Source organism: Callorhinchus milii, unplaced genomic scaffold (assembly GCF_018977255.1).
Source record: "Callorhinchus milii isolate IMCB2004 unplaced genomic scaffold, IMCB_Cmil_1.0 Scaffold5, whole genome shotgun sequence".
In the NCBI taxonomy this organism is placed as follows: Eukaryota; Metazoa; Chordata; class Chondrichthyes; order Chimaeriformes; family Callorhinchidae; genus Callorhinchus; species Callorhinchus milii.
In genome coordinates, this window is record NW_024704746.1 from 45,561,301 (window position 1) to 45,585,115 (window position 23,815).

Genomic DNA, 23,815 nt, shown 5'->3' on the forward strand with positions numbered 1-23,815 from the left:
GTTCCTCCACTTCGCCCCCTCCCTCCTCACCTTTGAAATCTGCTTGAAGACCTATCTTTTTGACCGCTTTTTTGGTCACCTTTCCTTCTTGATGCAAAAGCTGCTGTATAATTGTAAATGCTGTAGTTGAATTCCACAATGGCATAGCTGGAGTTCCAGTCAGGATTTTCTCTGATGTTTTCACCTCACAATGACTGTTGCAAGATGTGACCTAGATTTGAACAGGCAAATTTAAGGTCCATTCCCCTCTCCTACTGTTTCCCATTGAGGATCGTGGGACCTTGGTTAATATCTCAATAAGCTGCTGACAGTATTTAGGAAATTCCCAATGTTTTGTTTGAAACAATACTGGTCATTCACAGAAGCTTATTTTACAAGAAGACAACATTTATGCAGAACAAAAATTGATATGCTTCTCTTGAATTGCACAGGACTGTTCTGGCCATTGTCATGTAGAGTTTTAGTGAATTTGAACCCGGTGTGTGAGGGTCTCTCTTGTGCTGCAGTGATCTTGCTGTAAGACCCTGTGCATTGATCCCCACAGACCGCCGAGATTGCCCTGGCCAATCTGAAGAGTAAATACGAGAACGAGAAAGCGATGGTGACCGAGACGATGATGAAACTGCGGAACGAACTCAAGGCCCTTAAGGAGGACGCGGCTACCTTCTCGTCCTTACGTGCCATGTTTGCTACCAGGTGAGAGATGTTGCTTTTCTCCACTCTCACAGTTTACACAGCTACCTTCCCCTCACACTTCACCAAAAGTTTCTCCAGGTCTGGTATATGATCACTGGTCTCGTTGAGTGTCTGTCTGCCAGAGCAGAGATTTACAGTGAAGTGCAATTAAAATGCCTTGGAAGGTCGGAGAATGGCCAGTGAATTCCACCCTGCAGCTGAGCCCGACGCTATGTGTTTTTGTATTGAGAAATATAGGGGAAGAGACAAGGCCCATACTACAAGACATCAGCATGGATGAATGGAGTAGAAGAGAGGTCAGTAAAGTTCAAGAAATTCTGGATAGATGATGCCGAACTTGATTTTAAAAGCCTGCATATAGTAGGAGGAATGAAACACTGAGACTCTGGTGTGACCAATACATGCACACACTTGTAGTAGGGGTAGGGTGGGAGAAAGAAGCGCTTGTTGTTTTGGCAGAGTTTTACTTTGCATTTTACTGGGTTGTGTTTGGCCAGGGAGTGCTTAATATTAACCCTGGGAACAAAGAGAAAGAATATTCTGCTCCCCACCAATAATACTTATTACCTTGAGCACCAATGGGAAGCAAATGTGTTTGTCAGTCTGGTGTAGTGGTAGCACTGTTGCCTCTGAGTTAGCCCCACGTCGGGTCTTGGAACCACAGTCTAAAGTAAAGCTCCAATGTAGTGCTAGGATTATGTTGCGTTGTTGGAAGTGCCATCTTTCAGATGAGACGTTAAACCAAGGTCCCATCTGCCCATTCAGGTGGATATTAAAGATCCCATGGCACTATTCGAAAAGAAAAGGGAGTTTCTCCGGTATCCTGGCCAACAATCCCCCAAATACGTGGAATCCTGTAGCTCCGTGGTTAGAGCACTCGCCTTGCAAGGAAGAAACCTGGGTTCAATTCCAGGCAGGGCGAAACCTTGGGCAAGTTTCCTTACTCCACACGCCTAATAATAATCCCTCCAAAAAAACAAAAACAATAATAAATTGGTCATTTTCAATCCATGACTGTTTGTGGGACACTGCTGTGCGCAATTGGCTGCCGCATTTCGCCCACAAATATACAGTCAATTCACTTTACAGCATATTTTGTGAAGGGCGTTCAGAAGTCTAGAAGACGTGAAAAGCGCTATATCAAATGCAAGGATTATTATTAATATAAATTTAAAAAATTAGTCAATCACTCCATGGCTGCTTGTATGACATTGCTGTATGGAACTGACTGCCGTGTTTCCCCCACAACCCACACAGTCAATGCATATATCCCCTTAATGATGTGATAAGGCATTGTTTCGAATATAAGGATTATCATTATTATTATTAAAGTCCTTCAAAAATAATTGCACCAGTTGGACTCTACCCATTTTCACACCTGTTACCCTCAGGGAAAGCCTGTGTATTTAACATGATACGGTTAGATCTGGTGCATCTGGCTTCAGTTCAGCTGATTTTGGGGCAGATGTGGTCAGTTTCCAGCCTGCTCGTTCCTGTGACGGTGCTTATGGAGTTGAGTAAATTTTCCATTAGCTGATGACCGTGGGCAAATCCCTGTGTTTTCACGTTTCACATCTACTATAATATTCTGTCCCCATGGGCTCTAATGTAATACATAATATATTAATAATCTCATTTGCAAAGCTTTTCCGGTGCAACTTGTGAAATGTGAAATCTGGGCATGCTGTCAGTGACTGCTGTTTTTAATTTAAAAATGATCCTCTGTTATTTAATTAAAAGCATGTGCAGAGCAAAAGCCTCTCAATGGGAACATCCTCAAAGCCAGCGACTCCTTTATCTACTTGAGCCTATTAGAAACATAGACAATGAAAGTTCTTTCGCTATCAAATTCAGTGGCTTTGGCAATTTGCATTTAGAAATGGAAATCCCAGTATAAACATAATATCCTAGTCCCTGCACTTAGCAATGGTAGGGATATCTCACATAGTGTAGAATGAGCAAAAGCTGAATTGGTGTCTGAGATTCTCCTTAAATACTGTGATACACTATAAATCTTCCTATTGAATTGCTGCTACAAAGCCAGGTTTAAATACTAAGAAGCTCTACATTTACCTTCACACATTGGTGCTGTGATATGTCCCACTGAGCTCACTTCACAGAGATCACTTCTGGTAACAAGTCTACGATTGTGGCTGTTGCTTTGATTTGAAAGGCAGAGAGAGTGTGGGAAGGAGAGGCACCACCCCATCTCTTCTGGTCATGGGCTTAAGAGCAGTATTGGCACAGGCACTGGATTATATGATATGTCAGCTGTGTGATCTCTGTGAACAACTGCATTGGGATATTCAGGACGAGAGGGAAAGATAACAATTTAAAAATACATATTATCGTAATTATTTTATAAAGAATGTTCTTATGACTGATGTTAAGTGGATATAAGGGAACTGCTTTTTTGCCATCAGCTTGTGATCTGTGAGCTTTGTGATCTGTGAAGAAGCTTCATACATTTCAGAAATCAGTGCTACTGCCAGGCCAATGAGTTGATCCATGTCAATGTGTGATGAGAGCGTTGGCCTTCAGTTTCCACCCTTCCCACATAGAATCACATGATCTCTCTGGTCAGTTCTTTCCTCTGACAAGCTGCCTGGTCAAGTGACCCACTGTGACATCCCACTGTCCTTGTCCTTGGTGCTTATGCATTATTTATCATTGACTGATCAATATCTGTCAACCAGACTTCATATCTGCATTTTTGGTGACTTCATCAAATTACTCTCATTTTGCATTCTGTCCTATGGGTGTTCATTTGCGAGGTTTCCCGTTACCTGGCAGATTGGGAATGCGCAATCTTGTGCCAAGATGTTGCCAACAAACATCACCGGAAAAAGTCACGTGGATTGTACATTTAGAAACAGAAGTCAAGTCCGAAAATTATAAATTATGTCAAGGGTTTTGAATGGAAGCCAACAGTAACCTCTGCTCCATTGTAGTGTTGACAGAATTGGAGTTCAATATTGAACTACAGCTTAGTAATTTTAACAATTGGGCTTAAAGGGATTATCCTGTGATGAAGAATTTCTAGGTCATTTCAGCTGTGGGATCTGTATTGGAGTTCAGGCCACATCACATGCTCTGAATACTGATGTATAACTTCTTTTTGTATTCCTCTCTCCCCCATGAATCTTTTTTCAGTATCATCTCTTATCATAACATTAATAATAATAATAAGCCTTGCATTTAATATAGGGCCTTAATTATCATGTTGTTAAGACGTTTCAAAGCACTTCACAGTAAAATGAATTGGCTGTATTTTGTGGGCGAAACGCGGCACCATTTGCACATAGCAGTGTCTCACAAAGAATTGTGGATTGAGTAAATAAATTATTATTTTTTTGAAGGAATTATTACCCCCGGAAAGCAATTCGCCAATCGACTAACAACCGGGTTTCTACTTACTGTTAGGTATGAGCACCACACTCCCTTCAAGGTAACTACAGGTGACCAAAACAACAGCTGTAATATGGAAGTAGTGGAGCATTTGGTAGTGGATTAATGACAACAAAAATAATAATAATCCTTGGATTTGTTATAGCGCCTTATCAGATAGTCAAAATGTCTCAAAGCACTTCATAGGATCTTTACTTTGAAGTGTAGTATGGTCTATTTGTTGGTAAATTCTCCACAAATGGCTTCTCCACTAGCCCCTGCACCGTCTCGTGTTCCTCAGGGCTCTGTCCTTGGTCCCCTCCTCTTCAATATCTATATGCTCCCTCTTGGTGACATCATAATAATAATAATAATAATCCTTGCATTTGATATAGCGCTTTTCACGTTGGGAGGACGTCCCAAAGCGCTTCACAGAACACACTGTAAAGTGAATTGACTGTATATTTGTGGGCGAACGCGGCAGCCAATTGCGCACAGCAATGTCCCACAAACAGTCGTAGATTGAAAATGACCAATTTAATTATTGTTTTTTTTTTTGGAGGGATTATTATTAGGCGTGTGGAGTAAGGAAACTTGCCCAAGGTTTCGCCCTGCCTGGAATTGAACTCAGGTCTCTCACTTGCAAAGCGAGTGCTCTAACCACTGAGCTACAGGACTCCACAAAGTCCACAAATCATCCGCAGACATGGAGTCAACTTCCACATGTATGCAGATGACACCCAACTCTACCTCTCTGCCTCCACCCTTGACTCCAGGGCCATTGCTGTCCTGACAGAATGTCTGTCAGACATCAAGTCCTGGATGAGAGCTAACTTTCTTCAGTTGAACGTCAACAAGAACGAGGCTCTCCTGATTGCCTCCTGTCAGCGCCTCCTTAGCCCAGGCACTGACAGCATCAGTATCCATGGTTGCACACTCCACCTTGCTAAGCCAGTCCAGAACCTTGGGGTCTTGTTTGACCCCCAACTATACTTTATACCCCACATCTGCACCATGACCCGCTCTGCCTTCCTCCACCTCTGCAACGTCTCCCGGCTCAGCCACTGTCTCACATCACAGTGCACTTTACTTTTCTCCGTGTTGTATTTCATAGTATCAGAGAAATTACAGTATAGGATGATTTCATTGCATTGGTTGAAAATAAATGTGCATTGTAATTACTGTTTACTATAAATGGGATTAAATTGGCGGAAAGTCACCTAAAAAGAGATTTGGGAGAGATGGTAGACTCATCACTTTGAAATTCATACTATGCCGTACAGTTAGAAAGACAAACAGAATTCAGGATTAGGTCGGCAAAGCAGTGGAATACGGGCCTTCAACAGGTACCTTGGACAACATAGTTCAAATGAGATGTTAAATTGAGATTGAGTCTTTCTGTTCAGGGAGACATTAAAAACCCGTGCCACTTTTTGAAATGAGAAGGGAGTTTCTCCCCGTGTCCTGCCCAATAATACCTCCCCTAAATTGTCATTCACTTCAAGGCTATTTGTGGGACATTGCTATTCTCAAATTGTCTGCTGCGTTTGCTCACAAAATACAGTCACTACACTTTACAATGAATTCTTTGAAGCACTTTGAGATATTTTAACAAAGTGATAAGGTGCTATAGTAAATGCAAGGATTATTAATGTACCGGTCTGACCACCAATATGAGAACCTCACTATAAAAACACAAACTGGAGGGGATGCAGTGAAGAGCAACAGCATTGATCCCAAGTGCAAAGCAGTTGAGTTGAAGAAACAAATGACCAAAAAGAAGACAATTAAGGAGGATCTTGTGTATAAAATATGAAATAGCTTAGATTGCGTAAATCCAGAATATTACTTCATTAGATTTCCACCAAATCGTTTGGAGAATCACCCAGGAAAATAGAGACAGAGAAAATACATTTCAAATAGTGAAATGTGCTTTTAAATTTGTTGACAGAATGATTGTTTTTTACTTTGAAATTATGTGTTAAAATAAACTGGCAGGTAAGGTGGCAAATGAAGCAAAAGTGATCGTTGTATTGGATAATGTATGGTGTGGAGTGGTCGGGCATTTCAGTTGAGACTCTTACTGTGTTCACAAAAAAAGTCAGTGGCAAATCTTTCTTTCTAGTGTGACATACAGTAATTTGGAATTATATAGCAACTTTCACATGAGGTGGCGTCTCAGAGCGCTTGAGGCAATCTCTGACCTCAAATGCTTGCATCACTTAGCAAAAATGAGGGATAGCTTTTCTCCATTTGCTAAAAAACTATGCTGGCTCGACCTTTTTGAATGATGAGAGCCACTGTGAAGGAGCAGGGCTGTTTCTTGTTGTTTAATATACAAGAGTAAGCGCTCAGTAAAGAGTTGCCCAGAGCTAGTGATGGGTACACAGATTGTGTATTTCCACTGACAGGTAATCTGGCAAGTGTATGGGTGGGAGGGTGGGGGGAAATGAACGAGTATATGTCAGCCAAAGGTCATGCTCTGCACTTGGGCTGTGGAGTAGAAGCCTATGAGGACAAGCACTGCAGATGGTAATAATATCTGTCTGTCAGAAAGAGGCTTGTTGGGACTGACTTTGTTGTCTCTCTCCATCCTTCCAGGTGTGATGAGTACGTGACACAGCTGGACGAGATGCAGCGGCAACTGGCAGCGGCCGAGGACGAGAAGAAAACGCTGAACTCCCTGCTGCGTATGGCGATACAGCAGAAGCTGGCCCTTACGCAGCGGCTCGAGGACCTGGAGTTCGACCATGAGCAGTCTCGGCGCAGCAGGAGCAAGCTGGGCAGGAGCAAAATCGGCAGTCCCAAAGTAAGTGTGGAAGCAGGGGCAGGCAGTGTGCCTTTCCCAGCTGCTATAGACATTCTGACCCTGCTCGGTCAGGACTCCGAGCAATAAGCAGGCCTCGGGTGGCTGACAGTGGTGCTCACAGGGCGAGTCATACAGTGGCGCTGGCAGAAGAGATTAAAGGTAAAAAGAGGAGCACTCCTCCATCAGCACACAGAGATTGTCATCCCCCTCTGAAGGACAAGCGTCTTATTTTAATTTAGCCAAATGTAACAGCCTGAGATTTGTGCCTTTTTTATTTTGCACTACATTTAAAAAAAAGAAATTCACACATTGTTTGTTTGTTGAAAGGTTGTGCTAAATTAATCCTATGAGAGAAATGTCAGGGTTAAAGGGGAGCGAGTTGAGTGAGCAAAATCTTGTGGGTTATCCTCCAGTTGCCTGTACATGTGTTTTCAGAAATTTCCTTAGTAGAAGGTGGATAGGGCCGCAGTTCTAGTGGGTACACATCGCAGAGACCCCGGACTTGTGAGAAGAACCCCCTCGTCCTCCCCATTCCCAGCTATGTTACATGGAGAATTTGAGTCAGTGATCAGTGAACATTCCACAAACCAGCTTGAGGCCTGGGCTAGACCTTCCCTCCTCACTGTAGAAGATGCATGTGGAGGTGGGTACCAGCCACTAAAAGCGGGAGAGTTAGGGAGTCATCCTCTAAGCACACTACCATTTATTTAATACTTTCATTCTTTTCATTCACCACCTATCTGAAACATGGGTTGAGCTGGAGGGGAGAGAGGAGCCATATTCTGGGCTGTAGCTTTCTTCTTGACTGTTGTGAATGCTTCACAACAATGTATGAGATGTTACCCACCAGTCTGGAATACCGAATGGTGTATCACAGCTATTCACTCACCCACCTGGCCAGCTAGACTGGAGATGACTGGCTTCCAATGATGACTGGTGAACTTGTGGAGAGTCAGGACATAACAGAAATAATAGTGGCTGAATAGCAATAAAATGTCTCAACTGACCAGAAACTTCAAAGGATAAAAATGGGAAGTAGATCCCACGGGAGATACAAAGGTACAAAGCGATTATCCCATCAAGTTCAGATTGTGCTGGGAACTCCGAGAGCAGCACTCCAGCAGATCGTGACCATCTCCTACACTTGAGATAGAGTTGGTGCCCGTGAGGGCTGGTCTCCTTAATGGTCTCTCTTGTGCACTGTCTGTTTGTGTGCTGATTGGGTATGTTTTCAGGCCTTTGGTGACTGAATCGATCTTGTTTTGATGTAGTAATTTTGCCAGTAGCCTCAGGTAGGTATAAATTTCTACTCAGGAACTCATGTTACCATGTTAATTCCTCCCCAGGATTTACCATTACATTGTTAATTATAACTTAGGAACTAGTGTTACAATTTGAAGTGAAAAAAGGGAAAAACCTAATCCAGCCACAGAAACCTTGTTAAAGCTAACTGATGGGAAGCTCAACCAGTGTTAATCTGCTGAGAAAATACTTGGAAAAAGTGAGCAATTAACACTGCCTGGACCACTAATTACAAGGTGGGAATGGGAAGACATAATGGGAATGAGAGAAGTGGTGATACCAAGTGGGAGAGAAATGGTGAAGGTAGGTAGGCCAACACAGCTGAATTTGTTGTGGTTGGAAGAAAGATTAGCTCCTTCGATATCATAGTAAGGCCATACATCCCAGAGGCTTTCTGGTTCCTCTGATGGCTGTACTGAATGAAATGGTCTAAACTGGGAAGCAGTCAGAACTTTTGATGTACTTCAGCGCCCTGGGTTAGGGAGGTGAAAATCGGTCCAAATTCCTACTCCTGAAGGCTAACCATTAACCTCTGCTGGGAAACGCACGTGTGTAGACGTCGGATCAGGACAGGATCAGGCTGGGATTTAATGGCTCTTGTGGCCACATACCTGCCAACACTCAAACTCACACATGAATACGACCATATGGGCGAGGTAACGGAGGGCGCCTGGAATCTGTGGAACCGTTTCCCAGTGGAGGGTAAAAGGAAAGCGTTCAGGAGAGGCAGGGTGAGAAACGAATTGCAAGGGTGCGACAATAGAGAAAAGCTTTAGGGGAGGTTTGAGAGGCATAAATTATGTATATTTCAATATACATAATGAGGGTAGATCTGGAGGGCAGAGCTTTCAGATCAGAAAGCTTCAAACAGGGCTCTGTCACTCAATCTGGCCTGTCCTGGTGCATTGTCAGGCTGTCTGCTTCTGCTGTCACAAGCACTTTATTATCAGCAATTTGGATGCAGGGAATCTAAACTCACCTACTACTGTCTCCTGTTTTCGTTGGGAGGAATAATGGCCACTGAGTTTTTTGATGCACAAACTTTAAACGTATTATTTCAGATCAGTGGATTAAGACACTGGTGTAGAGTTAGTTCAGAAAGGCACAATCCTTGTGGCAGTCACTGCAGTCTCTGGGATATTAGATCAATGCTTTGCAGGTTACTGATCTGCAATTTAAATCGCTTTGACTTGTAATGGAAGATGCGTTGCACCTTGATATAGTGCTCTTACTCATTGTACGGTATCATTGACCTGGAAAAATTTCTCTATCCCCACCACATACACAAACCATACTGCAGAATGTTTAGCCTTATTTTGCCTTGAGCATCTGTTGCTGCTGCTTTTGTCTGCCTTTCCTCCACAGCAAACCATAATAATAATAATCCTTGCATTTGATAAAGCACCTTATCATGTCATTGATATGTCTCAAAGTGCTTCATAGAATACACTGCGAAGTTATTGACTGTATTTATGAGGTTTAGTTCAATTCTAGTATTTTTTCTCTTGAATTTGCTGTTTAATTTTGGCTCAGGTTGCACAAAACCATACTGTGGGCAACAATATGGCCTTGTTTGTCTGTCATCTTCAGTGCCTTCTTCTCAACAAACGCTTGTCTTGGTGTTGGCACTGGAGAGGGAAGGCACCACAAACCTGAACGCATTCACCAGGATTAACATGGTCCCTTCTCGCTCTGAGGAGACATCATCCCAAGGACAGTTTGGACAATTGGAGTTGACAGGCTACATACTGAATAAACAGGCTAGCTTCTCAGCAGTTACCACCCAGATTACAATCTCAAACCTGCCTTCCTGCCTTTCCTCAGACCTTTTGGTGCTGAAAATAGTTATTCCTGACTCAGCTCTTGTTTTACCTTTAGGACCTTGTTAACCTGAGGGAGGAATTGATACCTAGATCAATTGTGAAGGAGACTCCTTATATTCATGCTGGGGGCAGGGAATGCCCTTCAAAGCGAGTTTCTTTGACTGTCTTGGCCAATACTCTTCAGTAATTTACTTCACGGATGTTGTGAGACCTTGCTGTGTGCAAACTGGCTGCAACATTTGCCAGCAAGTACACAGTCACTCCATTTCACAGCAATTATCTGTGCAGTGCTTTGAGACATTAAGACATTATAGCACATGGTTAAGTGCAAGGATTGTTTACGGTCCTAGTGAAATGACTTGACCCATGTAACCATCAGACTTTTTAATATTGCTCTCTGAGCTCACATATTTCTTTCCTTCACCTTCTCCTCTCCCCTGGTCCCTAACTCTTAAGATTACCATATAGTTAAAATCATTGTCAAGGAACATAGCTGCTCTGTTCACCCTGGTGTCTCTCAGAATTCATGCTTCAAAAGATGAATCTCTAGATTTCGTGCATCACAAGGAGGAGGTGATTCTTCAGGGATTTTTGTCCAGGGATAATGTTTTGCTCAGTTGATGAAGAACCATTGTTCCTTGTGTCTGGATGACCACAGTTGATCAGACAGTACGGCTTTGCAACAGTGTTTCTGGACAAACTCAACTTACAGGATATTGAACAGGAGATTTACAACAACAACAACTTGCACTTAGCGCCCTCCATGCAGGGTAGCATCTCGGAGCACTTAACAGTGGGGGAGCCTGACTCCGAGCCTGGGGGAGAGGGAGGTGGCCATAAGCACGGTCAAACTGGAAAGTCTTCAGGCGGCCTTGAAAGAGGGGAGAGGGGGGCAAGGTGGAGGGATTGAGGGAGAGTGTTCCAGAATTTTGGGGGGTAGTGGCTGAAAGCACGACCTCCGATGGTGGGACGGAGGGTGCGAGGGACAAGCAAGAGGCCAGTGCCAGTTGAGCGGAGGGGCCGGGTGGTAGATTGGGGAGTGAGGAGGTCGGAGAGCTAAGGAGGTGTCAGGGAGTGAATGGATTTGAACACAAGAGTGAGGATCTTGAAGTCGAGGTTAATTCAAGGTTTAACGTTGCATGAACCTGCTCCGGACCAATGGCACTATATATCTTGAACCAGTTTTTGACTTGTGGCTCTGTTGAATATTGACAGTAGCTTGAAGTAACCATTCTGATTTTCCCTTCTCGTTGAGACCTAGTGATAAATGATGTGCAGTTTCGCAAAGTATTATTTCCTTGGCTCCTTGGATTGACCATAGAACTTGAGAAAGGATATTCTTTCTCCTATTCTTTCCACATTCGGAGTCAGTGAGGGAAGTATTCCTTCTTCACTAGTTGCCCATGACATGATATGTGGGACATACCTAATGAAATCAGACCACTGACATGAAGGTTCAGGCACTTGATTCTTTCTACCGAGGTGCTCTGAAATGCCTGGTTCTCCACCCAGCTCTTCTCTAGGTTTGTCCTCAGTGTGAGAATTCAGTCAGTGAAGAGAAAGAACCCTTCTTACACCCACTTATTTCTGAGTCATGAAGGAGTGCAATATCGCTTCAGACATTTTCTCTTGTTTCTGTTGTGCTTTCTTACAGAAAGTTTTTGAATATATATTGTATATATGCAAATATGCAGTTAGACAGATTTTCTGTCTGGCCCTGTCAAAGGGCAACCAGGAATTTATAGTCTTTCAGTGAAGCCTTATGTTTGAAGTGTCCTGCAGTCAAGTGAATTGATGCACTGCCTATGGATTATCTTGTGTAGTGCAGAAAAAGGTAGTCATTGTTACACCACATAAACAGGCCATTTGGCCCATCATGTCTGTGCTGGTGTTTTTAAAAGCAGAGCTAATTTGGGGGTTGGCTCTCTAGGAACGATATAACTCTTAAATATTTTCTGATTTAGATTTAAACCAGAGACCTCTCGATCGACAGTCAAATGTTCTACCACTGAGCTTCATCTCCTTTAGTCATGTGGCGTCGGCTCAAATCTAAGAATCGCACATTCGAGTGATTCCTCGACCGCCGTCCTCACTGCAGTGTACGTTTCCAACTGAACAATATTTATGGCTACAACAACAGGCTTTCAGTCTGCCTTTACCAGCACAGAGCACCATCCATGTTTATGCTGATTTATAATTTATTACCTTTGGTGACTTATAATTTATTTTCCAGTATCATTAAGTTCATTGAAACCAATGTGAAAGGTTTCATATAATTAGCATATTCTTGAAATAACTTATTTTGCTGAACAGGGCAAGATACTATTTATTCCTTTTTGCTCAATATTCCCTCGCTCTTTCTCCTCTCTCTGCAATGTTTTGACTCTGCATTTCTTAGCAGGCTGTCTCCTCTCTCTTCTATCTGGCATAGTTCTATCTCACCTTGTGCTATAATAGCTCCTCGATGCTCAGTATAGATCAGGATTTCTGCCTGTGCATTTCTAAGTATCTATTAGTATCTATTTATAATGATTTTGCATTCCGCTCCATCCTTGATGTATGAATACAGCTTCTAGTGTGCCTCAGGCTTCTTCCCTCCCTGCACTGGCATAACAGATCTCTCTCACCTAGTGCCATAGTAGCTTCTCGATGCACAGAACGGCTGAAAAATCTGCCTGTGGATTCCAACTACCATTTCTTTCAATCACAAGTTGAATTGCTTAAGAAAGCAGGTGACAAGATCCTTCTCTTAAAACATATAAAAAATAGTTGCACATGTATTTCAGGGTCTTTGTTTCAATTGAAAGAAGTGCATTGTTTTTGTTGATGACCCCTTGTTTGTTTGTTGTGGACTCTATGTGGCTTCAATTCTAGGAACTCACTGGACTCTTCCAGATGAATACACTCAGCAGGTTTTTCCCTTGTCAAACCTGGTTTAATGCTCACCTGATCATAAGCCATATTTGAGTTGAAGGCAGCAGATAATTATTCAAGGAAACGGTTTGTTGTGACTTTTGTTTTAGGTATTTCATTCATGACCATAAGCTGAGTCAGCCTGTTCTCAAAACAATCTGAACATGTTTTGACAGTCTTTTAGACCATCAGAGTGCCTGGTCTGTACCATCAGTGAGCTGTTTTTGTGTCTGACCAGTACAGTGAGTTGATCAGTTAATATTTTGCGTGGCAGTCTTAATTTTGTGATGATTTTACTTTCGCTCCAACCTTTATGTATAAATACATAATGTGATAAAATGCTGCATGGCTACATCAGACGTGTAACAATCCACCATCATACCAGGTGGTCTGAATGACCTTGTTCCCTTAATATTATTCTGTTCAAAGGTGTATCCTTTAAATTTACTGAAACAAAATAGTGCTACCTGAAGTCAGTACAGTTTTGTTGCCCTTCCTCTCCACCTCGTGTTTAATTCATTTTTCCTGCCACTGGTTCCCAGGCGCCCTCCTTGCCCGAGTGGTCGTTTTTCATGTGTGAGCCTTAATAGTGAGTGTTGGCAGGCTAGTCAATTGTGGGGATCCTCATAGCCATGCTTGATCCTGTCCTCATCCCACGTCTGCATACGTGCAGCTTTCCGAAGGAGACTCTGGCTAGAAATCAGGAGTAGGAACTTTATTTAGCTTTTTCTCCCCTTCCCTAACTCAGGAGCACCGAGGCTAATTGTAATGCCTCTTTTGCTGCTCTGACATAGGTTGGCTGACTGAGCACACATTGAAATCGACCCTGTGACCTGCATGAGTTGCTGCTGTCAGAGCAATGCCTTTAACCATTAGTATCATCAGGGAACCTTCAGATCACTGGCCTCATTTAAGAAACAATTTGTTGCTGTCTTCAGAGGACAGTCGGATGCATATTCTGGAAGGATGCGATTAAATGGTCTGAAGGGCCTTTTTTATCCGAACCTTTCTTGTGATTTTGTGATAGAATTTTAACACTGCGAGGTGACTTTGGCATAGACCAAAAGTATTATATTGAGATTGTTCTGCATTGCTGCTTATGGTGATTTTTGGCTTATATCAGTGTGCTTGCCTGAAGCCCTGTGTCATCAGCCTAGTGTCACTGGATGATCTACCTCTAAGCGCCACTGTCTGACCTTCACATGCAGCAGTTCCTTCATACAGTACTGGCTTTCACCCAACGAGTTTGATTGAGTGTTAATTTCCTTCATAAATCAGCCTGGTTTAATCCCGCAGATTTGCTTTAAGGACGTTGGAGGGTTGAGCCACCACCATATATTGGCTAAGATTAACGAATGTCATTCCTGAATTTCAGATAGAATTAATGAATCATATTCCTGGTTGGTTTGAAAGCATGATCCTAGCTGACTGAAATTTTGCCCTAGATAGCTTTAAAATTGCCATTTTAAATTATAAAACTCAACAACAAGAACACTCTCCTAGTTCAGAATCTTTATTTGGTTTTAATCCCGCCCTTTCTCATTTTTAGTGCTGAAGTTTATATTTGGCCCAAGATTGGATATACTCATTAAAGGGAAAAAGCTTCCCAAATGTTAACATTGTGGTTTGTCATGATCTTAGAAATGCCCATGAGCAAACTACTTCGCCAGGTGCTGTAAGCCTGTGTAGGGGATAGATTCCACCATCTGTCTGAGGTAAAGTTCCTGTCAGCTATGTAGGTCTAATCATCCAACTATCCACCTAATGTACCATGCACAATCCATCATCTTACCGTTGCGTGTTCTTCAGTACAATTTGACAAAACTGTAGCCCTTTGAAGTGTTGTACATCATTTTTGTAAATTCCAATGTAAATATTGGGTGTCCGGACCCATGTTAAATGTTGTCCGTGTGTACTGCATTAATGAAATCTAACAATACATCATAAGACTCCGATGTTTGTTTCGTTCTGTTAGCTTTCTGCAAATTACTAACCTCATTTAACAGGGGGATTTAGTGAGGAATAAATCTTCAGTTTTCTTTTTCGTACCCATGGCTTGTTGAAGATTAAAGACCCTGTGTGCCAAAAATGTTTGCATCTAAGATCCAGGCATGTGCCCTGACCTCAACGTCAGAGCCTGTGCGTTAGCCGAGCCTTGTTTCCCTGTTGCCCATTTCACCTGAATGACCTTTTTGGACTTTTTTGGGATTATTCAATACATGATAAGCGCAGCTAACCTCTGGTAAGTTGGTGTGGGTGCTGGAGATTTAGTGGCCGCTTTACCCTCTCAGAGTCGGATCAACCATCTGTTTAGTTCAACTAAATTTGATCATTAAATCAGAGAGAGTTCTTGCCCTTCCCTGAGGCACTGCCACTGTCTGACTGACAGTTGAGTGCGTGAGTGGGTGATACACACGCAGTTGCATTCTTGTCTTTTTTAGTGGGAGGACAGAGTATAATCACGGGCTGGCTGCACAGCTGATTCATTCCCCTAAAACATTGAAACATGTAGGCTTTTTATAGAGAATGTCAAGTATTCGAACTGAGGCACTGCAACATCGTCCTCTGAGAACCCAGCCTACTCATATAAGTCTATATAATACAGCCGTCAAATGAGTTAACTCTTGTTACCTGCATGGCAATGCTTCCAGGAGAAGCAGGCAGAAAATGAGAACAGAAACATGACATACTACTGTGGGAGAGATACCTGACCTTTGTACAAAGCAAATGCTATACTGTGTTATGGCACAGAAAGCCATGAAAAAGGAATTCCCATAATTTGAGAGTATCACTCATTTTGGTAAAAGCTTTGAGAGGCTTTTTTGCACCTTTAGAAAAGGACGTGACCTCTGTGTCACTCAAGTGTTCTGAATTTAATCCTATTATAGAACTCCCTGAATTTTATTATTCCCTGAAATTTATTACTCACCGAATTCAATACTGCCTGAATCCAATACAGCTTGAATTAATTACTCCCTGTTTCCATATCACACATACGGCTGTCTCTGTATCATAGACCTGCTTGTTCATTCACTGCCTCCATACCATGTCTGTGCCTGTATGCTGACATGAATTTGGAAGCACTTTTTTCCTCTCCTGTTACAATTTCACCTGATGTTATCTGATTAAAAGGATGCCCCCTCCTCTCCGAATTCTCTGTGAATTTCCAAATTAATAAACCCAATCCCTGACCCTCTGTGTCTGTAATCCAAATGGAGGGATTCTCACAGTCTCGCGGTGTACCTGTGCCTAAGAGTAAATTGTGTTCTGTTGATGATAGATTTACCAGCAGCAGTAAAAGTCACTAAATCTACTGCTGCCCACACGCAGGACTGCATCTCTCACTCACTTACATAACACCCACAAGACATTATTTGACCTCAGTTACTTTTGTTCCATTAATATAATACAAATTCACATATCCCCTCATAATACCCTCACACCATGATAAAATGAATTCTAAAGTGCTATTTTCAAAACGACTCCGGCATCAGTGATATTGTGCGTTCCCACGTCAACCCCACATCCAGCGGTGGACGCTATGACTCGCCTCAGATCAGACCGCTGGTAAGTTTGCTGCTCTTTTGTTGGTGTTTGTTCAGCGTGTTTTTCTTTTTGGTTTGCGATGTATTGGTCGGTCACACAGATCATACTTTCCATTCGTCAGGGCTGTGTGTGAGACTCGACAGACTACCGGGACATCAATCAACCCGGGGTGGGTTAGAATCATCACATTCAAGCCTAAATCAGTCCTTACTCAACAGCTTGACACATGAACACTTTCCAGCAGGTGTCACTAGACAGCAACATTGAGAAGCGACGTTGACTGATTTCCACACATGCTCCTCCCCGTCCTTCCATAACCCAACATTGCTGAAACCAACTGGACTCTTTCCCCCAAACCCCACCACCCTCACAACAGACACGCACATAGCACCCTCCCCCCACCCCCAGTCAGGATCAGGTACCTCCCTATAAACTGGGAATAGCTCCTGGTCATTTCTTGGTTGAATTGCTTTTGACCAGAAATCTAGTGCAGAATCCTAGTGAGCCATTGGAAGAATATTTTTTGTTACAACACACAACAGGGTTTAATGGCAAGTGTTGAAGAGTCGGTAAAGATAGCTGTTTGACGTGCTAGGCAAACCCAGTTTAAGGCTTTTGTAAGACATTTACAAATATACATCATGTGTCAAAAAATGTCAGGCATTCAACTGTCAGCAAGATTCGGATTTGTAAACCGGTTTGTTTTATTGTTAATGTTTGTGTTAGTGCAGTGTTTGCCAGCACACGTCAAGTACATCAATCATTAATGCTGGCTCGGCAGTCAGCTCACAGCCTCTTTCCCTCTCCCGCCACACAGTCAAATTGTGTAAAATGTAAATTACTGAGAGAAAGTGAACCATAGTAGCAGGCCTCTGGGGCAGTCCAGGTTTGCAACATGTTGATGTTTGGAAGGGGAGAGTGGACATGTTGAAGTCTCCCTCCTGCTACATGTGCACACTCAATTGGTGAGACTGAGTGAAAAGTACCATCTTAGGAAAGTCTTCCTCTGTAGCTGATGTTAGCTGCCCTGACTAGGCAAGTGTGGGGGGGGATCTGAATTGCTGCTGGAGCTGAACCCATTAAACTTTCATTGAAAATGGCCTCCATGCCCACTAGTATTGCCACATGTGAATAACAGGATCTCAGGGATGTGATTCACAGGGAATCTTGAGTATTTTGATGCAGACAATGTGGTGAAATTAGCCCTTTTTCAATCAGCAGGAGTTCTTCTCTGAGGGGGATATTGGCACGACTGCTCTGGTTACAAAGGCTGGACAGAAGCTCTGCAGGAGAAAACAACTGTGATCACAGTATATAATTGGGCAAAACTTTTCCTCACTAAATCTCTCCATTGCATCTTCTATCATGTTTACTAACCCCTGTGCTCTATTGTGTATTTGCCTAATTTATGAGTTTTTTGTAGATTGTCAGCAGTTTGCTGCCTCCATATCGCCACATGGCTCACAACTAGACAGAGGTCGTGACTCAGTGACCGAAAGGTAAAGCTTTTGTTGCTTCCGAAGCAGTCCAAAGCATGCATTGTCCATGAACCGCGCTCTACAGTGCCTCATTCTCTCTCTTCTGCATTGTAACAACCCGCTTTCTCCTCACCTCAACGCATGTTGCCATCACACTGAGCAGCAGACTCTCAGCTCTTTTTCATACTCTTTATGCCATAGACATTTAAACAGTGAATGAAGTGTGTGTGTGTGTGTATGTGTGTGTGTTTGGGTTGAGGGGAATAAAAGTTAAAATGATTTTTTTGTACAATTTACCAAAATTAAGCCTGTATCGTATTCATAGAATTACACAGAGTGTTACTGCATGAAACAAGCCATTCAACCCAACTCGTCTGTGCTAGTGTTCATACTCTGCACAGTCCCCCACCCCTCCTTATCCCTTCTCCCATCTCCCACACCACTCTATTCCCTTCTCCCTCCTACATTCAGTTTATTGGTTGAAGCAGTGGTGCACTGCTTTCAACTCAACCCTCCAGCGCCAACTTGAGGTGAACCTTGCCCATCTGGTGGTCTGTCGATTGTAACCATGGCAGATACTTCTGGAAAAATGGCAAGGAAGCCTTGAGAGGACCAGTGACTGGGGACAGCTGGCGTAGTGCTGCTTTCATAGATCGGGATACCGCTGATCATACAGTGTCTACACTTGGGCTGCAGGTTATCACACTGAAACCAGCCCTTCTACCCGAGTTTAACCATTAATGCAACAATTTGAACAGAAAAAAACAGTAAAGATGGTTTCAATTCGGTGTTAAGAATAAAGTGCACTGCATACTTCCTCCCTTCCTTCTACTCTATTCCCTTTCCTTCTTGTTAGTAAGTCAAATAATAATTGTTGAATGAATTTGTACAATTTATTTTTTGAAAAAGGCAATAATCATCTTACATCAGCCATTTGACATTTGCTTGTTCCTTTGCTTCCCCTCACCCTGCGGGTGCTTCTTGTCACTCTTCAGTTTTCTCTCTTTGGCGTTTTGTTTGGCCCTCAACTATCCTTTCTAACCCACATCCTTGCTATGACCCACTCTGCCTTCCTCCACTTCCACCACATCGCCCGGCTTCACCACTGTTTTTCATTACAGGCCGACGAAACCCTCATACACGCATTCATAACATCCAGGCTTGATTATGCAAACTCTCTGCTTGTCAGCTTCCCCAACTCCTCCCTCCGTAGACTGCAGATGCTGCAGATCATCCAGCACTGTGCAGCCCATGTCCTCTCCTGCACAGGCTTTGTGACCCCTTTACCCCCATCCTCGCTCTACTCCACAGGCTTCCCTTTACATAGAGGATACAGTTCAAGATCCTGGTCCTCACCTTCAAAGCCTTTTATGGTCTTGCTCCCCCCTACCTCTGCGACCTCCTAACACCCTACCAACCTGCCTGCTCCCTCCGCTCCGCGGGCTCCAGCCTGCTTCACGTCCCCCGCCTCACCTGCTCCACCACTGGTGGGAGAGCCTTCAGCCACTGGTGGGCAAACCTTCAGCCACCCTCTGGAACTCCATCCCGCAGTACCACTGCCTCACCTCCTCCCTTCCCTCCTTCAAGACCCATCTCAAGACACTCCTCTTCGACCATGCCTTCGAACATCCTTCCCCCCGTGCCCTTCATCCTCCCCAATCCCCAGCTCAGGTCTGAAACACTGACTGTCCAGTGCCTTGGGACGTTGCTCGACGTGCAACGCGCTATACAAATGTAATTTTGTTGTTGTTGTTGCCTCCATTTTCAACTCCCAAGACCACTGATGTCCTGGCAGACTGCCTGTCATATATCAAGTCCTGGATGAGAGCTAACTTTCCTTAGCAAGACCGAGGCTCTCCTGACTGGTTCGCGCCAGTGCATCCACACCTCAGTCACTGGCAACATCAGCATCCATGGATGCACCTCACCAAGCCAGTCAGGAACCTAGGCATCTTGTTCGACCCTCAACTGTCCTTTCTCTGGCCGTGTCATGACCCGCTTTGCCTTCTTCCACCTCTGTAACATTGCCTGACTCTACCACTGCCATACCCCTCAGGCTGCTGAAACCCCCATACATGCCTTCATTACATCTAGGCTTGACTACACCAACTCCCTGCTTGTTGGCCTTCCCAACTCTTCCCTCCATAAACTGCAGATCATCCAGAACTCTGCAGCTCGTGTCTGCTCCTGTACCAGGCTCCGTGACCCCATCACCCCCATCCTCACCCAGTTCCACTGGCTCCCCATCCCTCAGAGTATAGTGTTCAAAATCCTCGTCCTCACCTTCAAGGCCCTTCACGGCCTTGCCTCCTCCAACCTCTCCGACCTGCTAGCCCTTATCAACCTGTCTTTCAGATAGTTACATGGCAGTTACTGAACTGCATTTGATATAGCACCTTTCACATTGGAAGGACATCTCAAAGTGCTTCACAGGATTTTTACCTTAAAGTGAGACTGTGCACAACAATGTCCACAAGCAAGTCATGATGTGAATGACCAATTTTATCTGGGAGATCGTTGGCCAGGACACTGGGAGAAACCCTTGTGTATTGTTATGAATCATTCACGTTGAGCACAAATGGCTAGTGCAGTCAGTGGGAATCAGAAACATTGTCATTTTCTGTACAGGAAAGGGCCACTCAACCTATTGTATCTGCGCTAAGAGTACCTAACTTTTTACATCATTTTTTTTTATTAATCCCATCTCGAAACCTGAAGGGCAACAAGAATTGAAATCAGCTTCTCTGGTCCACGCTAAGTTTTTGCCGAACACCTTGGGGCAGAACAATAATAATAATCCTTGCATTTGATATAGCGCTTGTCATGTCTTCTAGATGTCTCACAGAATATGCTGTAAAGTGAATTGACTGTATATTTCTGGGCGAAAAAACACCTAGTTCTAGTCTCAGTTCCTACCCCCAGCTGGGTATGGTACCATTTGCCACCTGGTTAAAAAACTTCTCTCTTGACGTTTGCCATCCAGTCAGAAAAAAAAACATTTTCTTTCAACCTTCCAGCATATACTCTTATTGTTGTTTATTGATTGGAAAGATTTTTAAACCCAGAGTTCCAGAAATAATGGACTTTCACTGGGAGGTTATGTCACATAAGATCGATATTGCCTTTATTTAAAAAGACCATTAGAAGTAACTCCTGATATTGAGATTATATGGATTGTTGGTACATTGGTTGATCTGGATTGAACTTCTGAGGTGTATAACATTTTAAATGGGATTCAACAAGTAAACTCAGAGCAAATCTTTAGGATGCACCAAGATAGCAGAACAAGCTGACATAGCTTTAGAGTTACAAAAGGCAATTTCAGGACACATACCAGGAAGTTTTTGTTTCTCAGAGAGCAATTAATTACTTGGATAGGTTGCCAAGAAGGGTAGTTGGGGCCAAGACACTGAACTCATTTAAAAAGCTTTATATAGTAATAGAAGGATGATATGGTGGGTGTTCTAAAGGGATGAAATGAGCTGAAGGGCTTTCTTCATCTGAACAGATCTTGTGAAGTCTGGTTCTCCACACATTGGTCATTTTGCTACTGAATCATCCCATAAGTGCCTATTTGTGACCTGACAGATGGAGAGAGGGAGAAATGAGGCAGTTGTCCTGTTTTTTTAAAACAGCGCAACATTCCTGTCCATCAGTGGTTAAGACTTATTTAGATAGGAACCATCATTTGAACAGAAACTGCATTGCTTGGACAAACAATTCTTAGATGTCCATTGAAACTAACAGCCACCATGTGGCTCATTCAACCAATGGGGCAGATTGCGGCCTTCTGGTCTTTTCCATAAGCTGCTCCAACAAACAAAAGTGAGCAAGCACAAGCCAGCGAGGGAAGAGCCCATGGGAATTACATTAGAGGACATGTAACTGATTGTAAACTACATCTAATTACAGAGACTACTGCACCAAAACACACCATTCAGCCAACAAGATCCAGTTTATACAGCATGTCAACCTCCACCCTAATAATCCCCTTTCCAGTGTCCCTCCTGATTCTCTCTCATATTCCCCTGCATACCCTTCTCCCTCAAGTATGATCATCAAACATTCAGGATTAAATTGTGAGAGAATAATTTGCTTGATGAGTTCCATTTGGGGATTTAAGAGATTTGCTTTGAATGATCGAGGACTTTGGTTGGATGACTTTATTGTAACACATGCATACCATGTCACTGATCCATACCATCAGACTGATCCATACCATGAGATTGTTCTGTTGAGGAAAGTCATTGGCAATTGCTGTTAACTTGCCTTAACTTCACATCAGTACCCTAGGGAGAGTTTAAAAGTGCAAGGCAATAAAATAAGATCAGCCAGCAAACAACTAGCCTCCAATGCTTTTTACATTTGCTGCAGGCAAGCACAAAGCTGTTGGAAATCCATTACTCTGCAACATAATGACATTTACAAATTCAGAACACTGTGATTCCCCACCAGAAACTGAAAACTCACGTCTCTTTCTGTGTATTTTCGTTTGTTTTGTTTCTTGCTTTGAATCAGCTTTAACCAAGCCTACAACTTTCATCTTCCAGCAACTTATTTTACTTGAGGAAAACTGCTAATTTACATGATCTTTCCTTTCACATGCAGCAAAGGTGCTTTGGGAAGTTGATATATTGGTTTTATATTTTATCAGAAATTGCAAGTTATAGTGACAAGGAAAAACAAAAGGAGGGGATCGGGTGGAGGATGGGAAGAAAAAAACAGCTCTGTATTCTTCGCTTTCTGCAATCATCCAGGTGCATGTCAAAGATGAATCCATTCTGGGGCAAATTGTATAGAAATTGGTGATTAACTGAGAGTGATTACAAGGCACCCATTGTGTGCGCGGTGGGGGATAAAAGGGGCTGAGATTTGAGAGGTCAGACGGTTTCATAAACCAGGAGAGACACTTCAGATGGTTTCTAGTGGCTGAGTCCAGAATTGCTGCCTTGAAATCACTCTTAAAAAAAAAGTCTTTCTTTACAATGATGCTGTGTATACTGTTACATTTTTATTCACTTCTGCATTTGCTTTTGTTGGTAACAGCAGCTCTTAGTGTGAACATCGAGTGATCCATGTCATTGATGCCAGCGACTCTGACCCTTGAAGGATTAAACGCTGCAACGTCGTTCCCACGAGTTTATTGAGAAATAATGTGGAGCTGATTTGCGGGACATTTATTGGCCAGTATATACTGCATCCGGATTTCTTTCCTCAATGTTTGCTCGATTGTGCCTGTTCATTTCTTACTGTTTTTGGTTTTTAGTTTTCAGTCCCAGTGTAGCTCTCGAGGGAGAGATTTCACATTCCAGATCCCAGTGTGCCCAATCTCTAAACTGCCTCTCTGTCTCCTCCCCATTTTTAGTCCTGCAGGACCTTGTCCTCCGGAGAAAGAAGTGGCATTCCTCTGGGATTGGTGCACTACCTGGAAAACCATTGAAGTTTTCTGGTTTTGTTGCTTCCCTGCGGAACCCAGACTCCTACAGAGTGGAGGGAAGCATTGAGAAAGCACGACACAAAGCACAGAGCTCTACCTGCCTGGAAGATTTTCTTTCCAGTTTATACCCCCCCACAAACAACCCACCCCCAATAAAAACCCACCACTTTAATTGAAGTCAAACATGCATCTAACTTCCAGAAAGGAATGGCTTGTATTTATTAATTTTATAGACCTATCGTATAGAAAGATTTCACAGGCAATTACTATTAATTCCAGTGACTATTTTGAGACAAACAAAGCAGCTATTTAGACCAACAAGGTCCCACAAACAATGAGGAGGTGAATCACCAATTCCTCCAGAGGATTGTTGTCCTGGAAACCAGGAGAAAACATGTCTCCTTTTGGATTTTGTCATAGGATC

The 23,815-nt window shown here is 43.1% G+C and overlaps 1 protein-coding gene across 2 annotated transcripts in view; it reads left to right on the plus strand.

Moving 5' to 3' along the window:
• bicd1a (bicaudal D homolog 1a) overlaps positions 1–23,031 on the plus strand; it is a 92,025-nt gene extending 68,994 nt beyond the window's left edge. The window contains exons 6-9 of one of the 2 annotated variants that reach the window (XM_042335659.1): positions 545–696; positions 6,685–6,892; positions 17,900–17,975; positions 23,001–23,031. In XM_042335659.1, coding sequence (XP_042191593.1) covers positions 545–696; positions 6,685–6,892; positions 17,900–17,947 — 408 coding nt within the window. In that variant the 3' untranslated portion in view covers positions 17,948–17,975; positions 23,001–23,031. Of the gene's footprint in view, positions 1–544; positions 697–6,684; positions 7,141–17,899; positions 17,976–23,000 lie in introns of those variants that run through there. The other variant, XM_007894675.2, reaches the window with a different exon arrangement.
• The last annotated feature ends 784 nt before the right edge of the window (positions 23,032–23,815 follow it).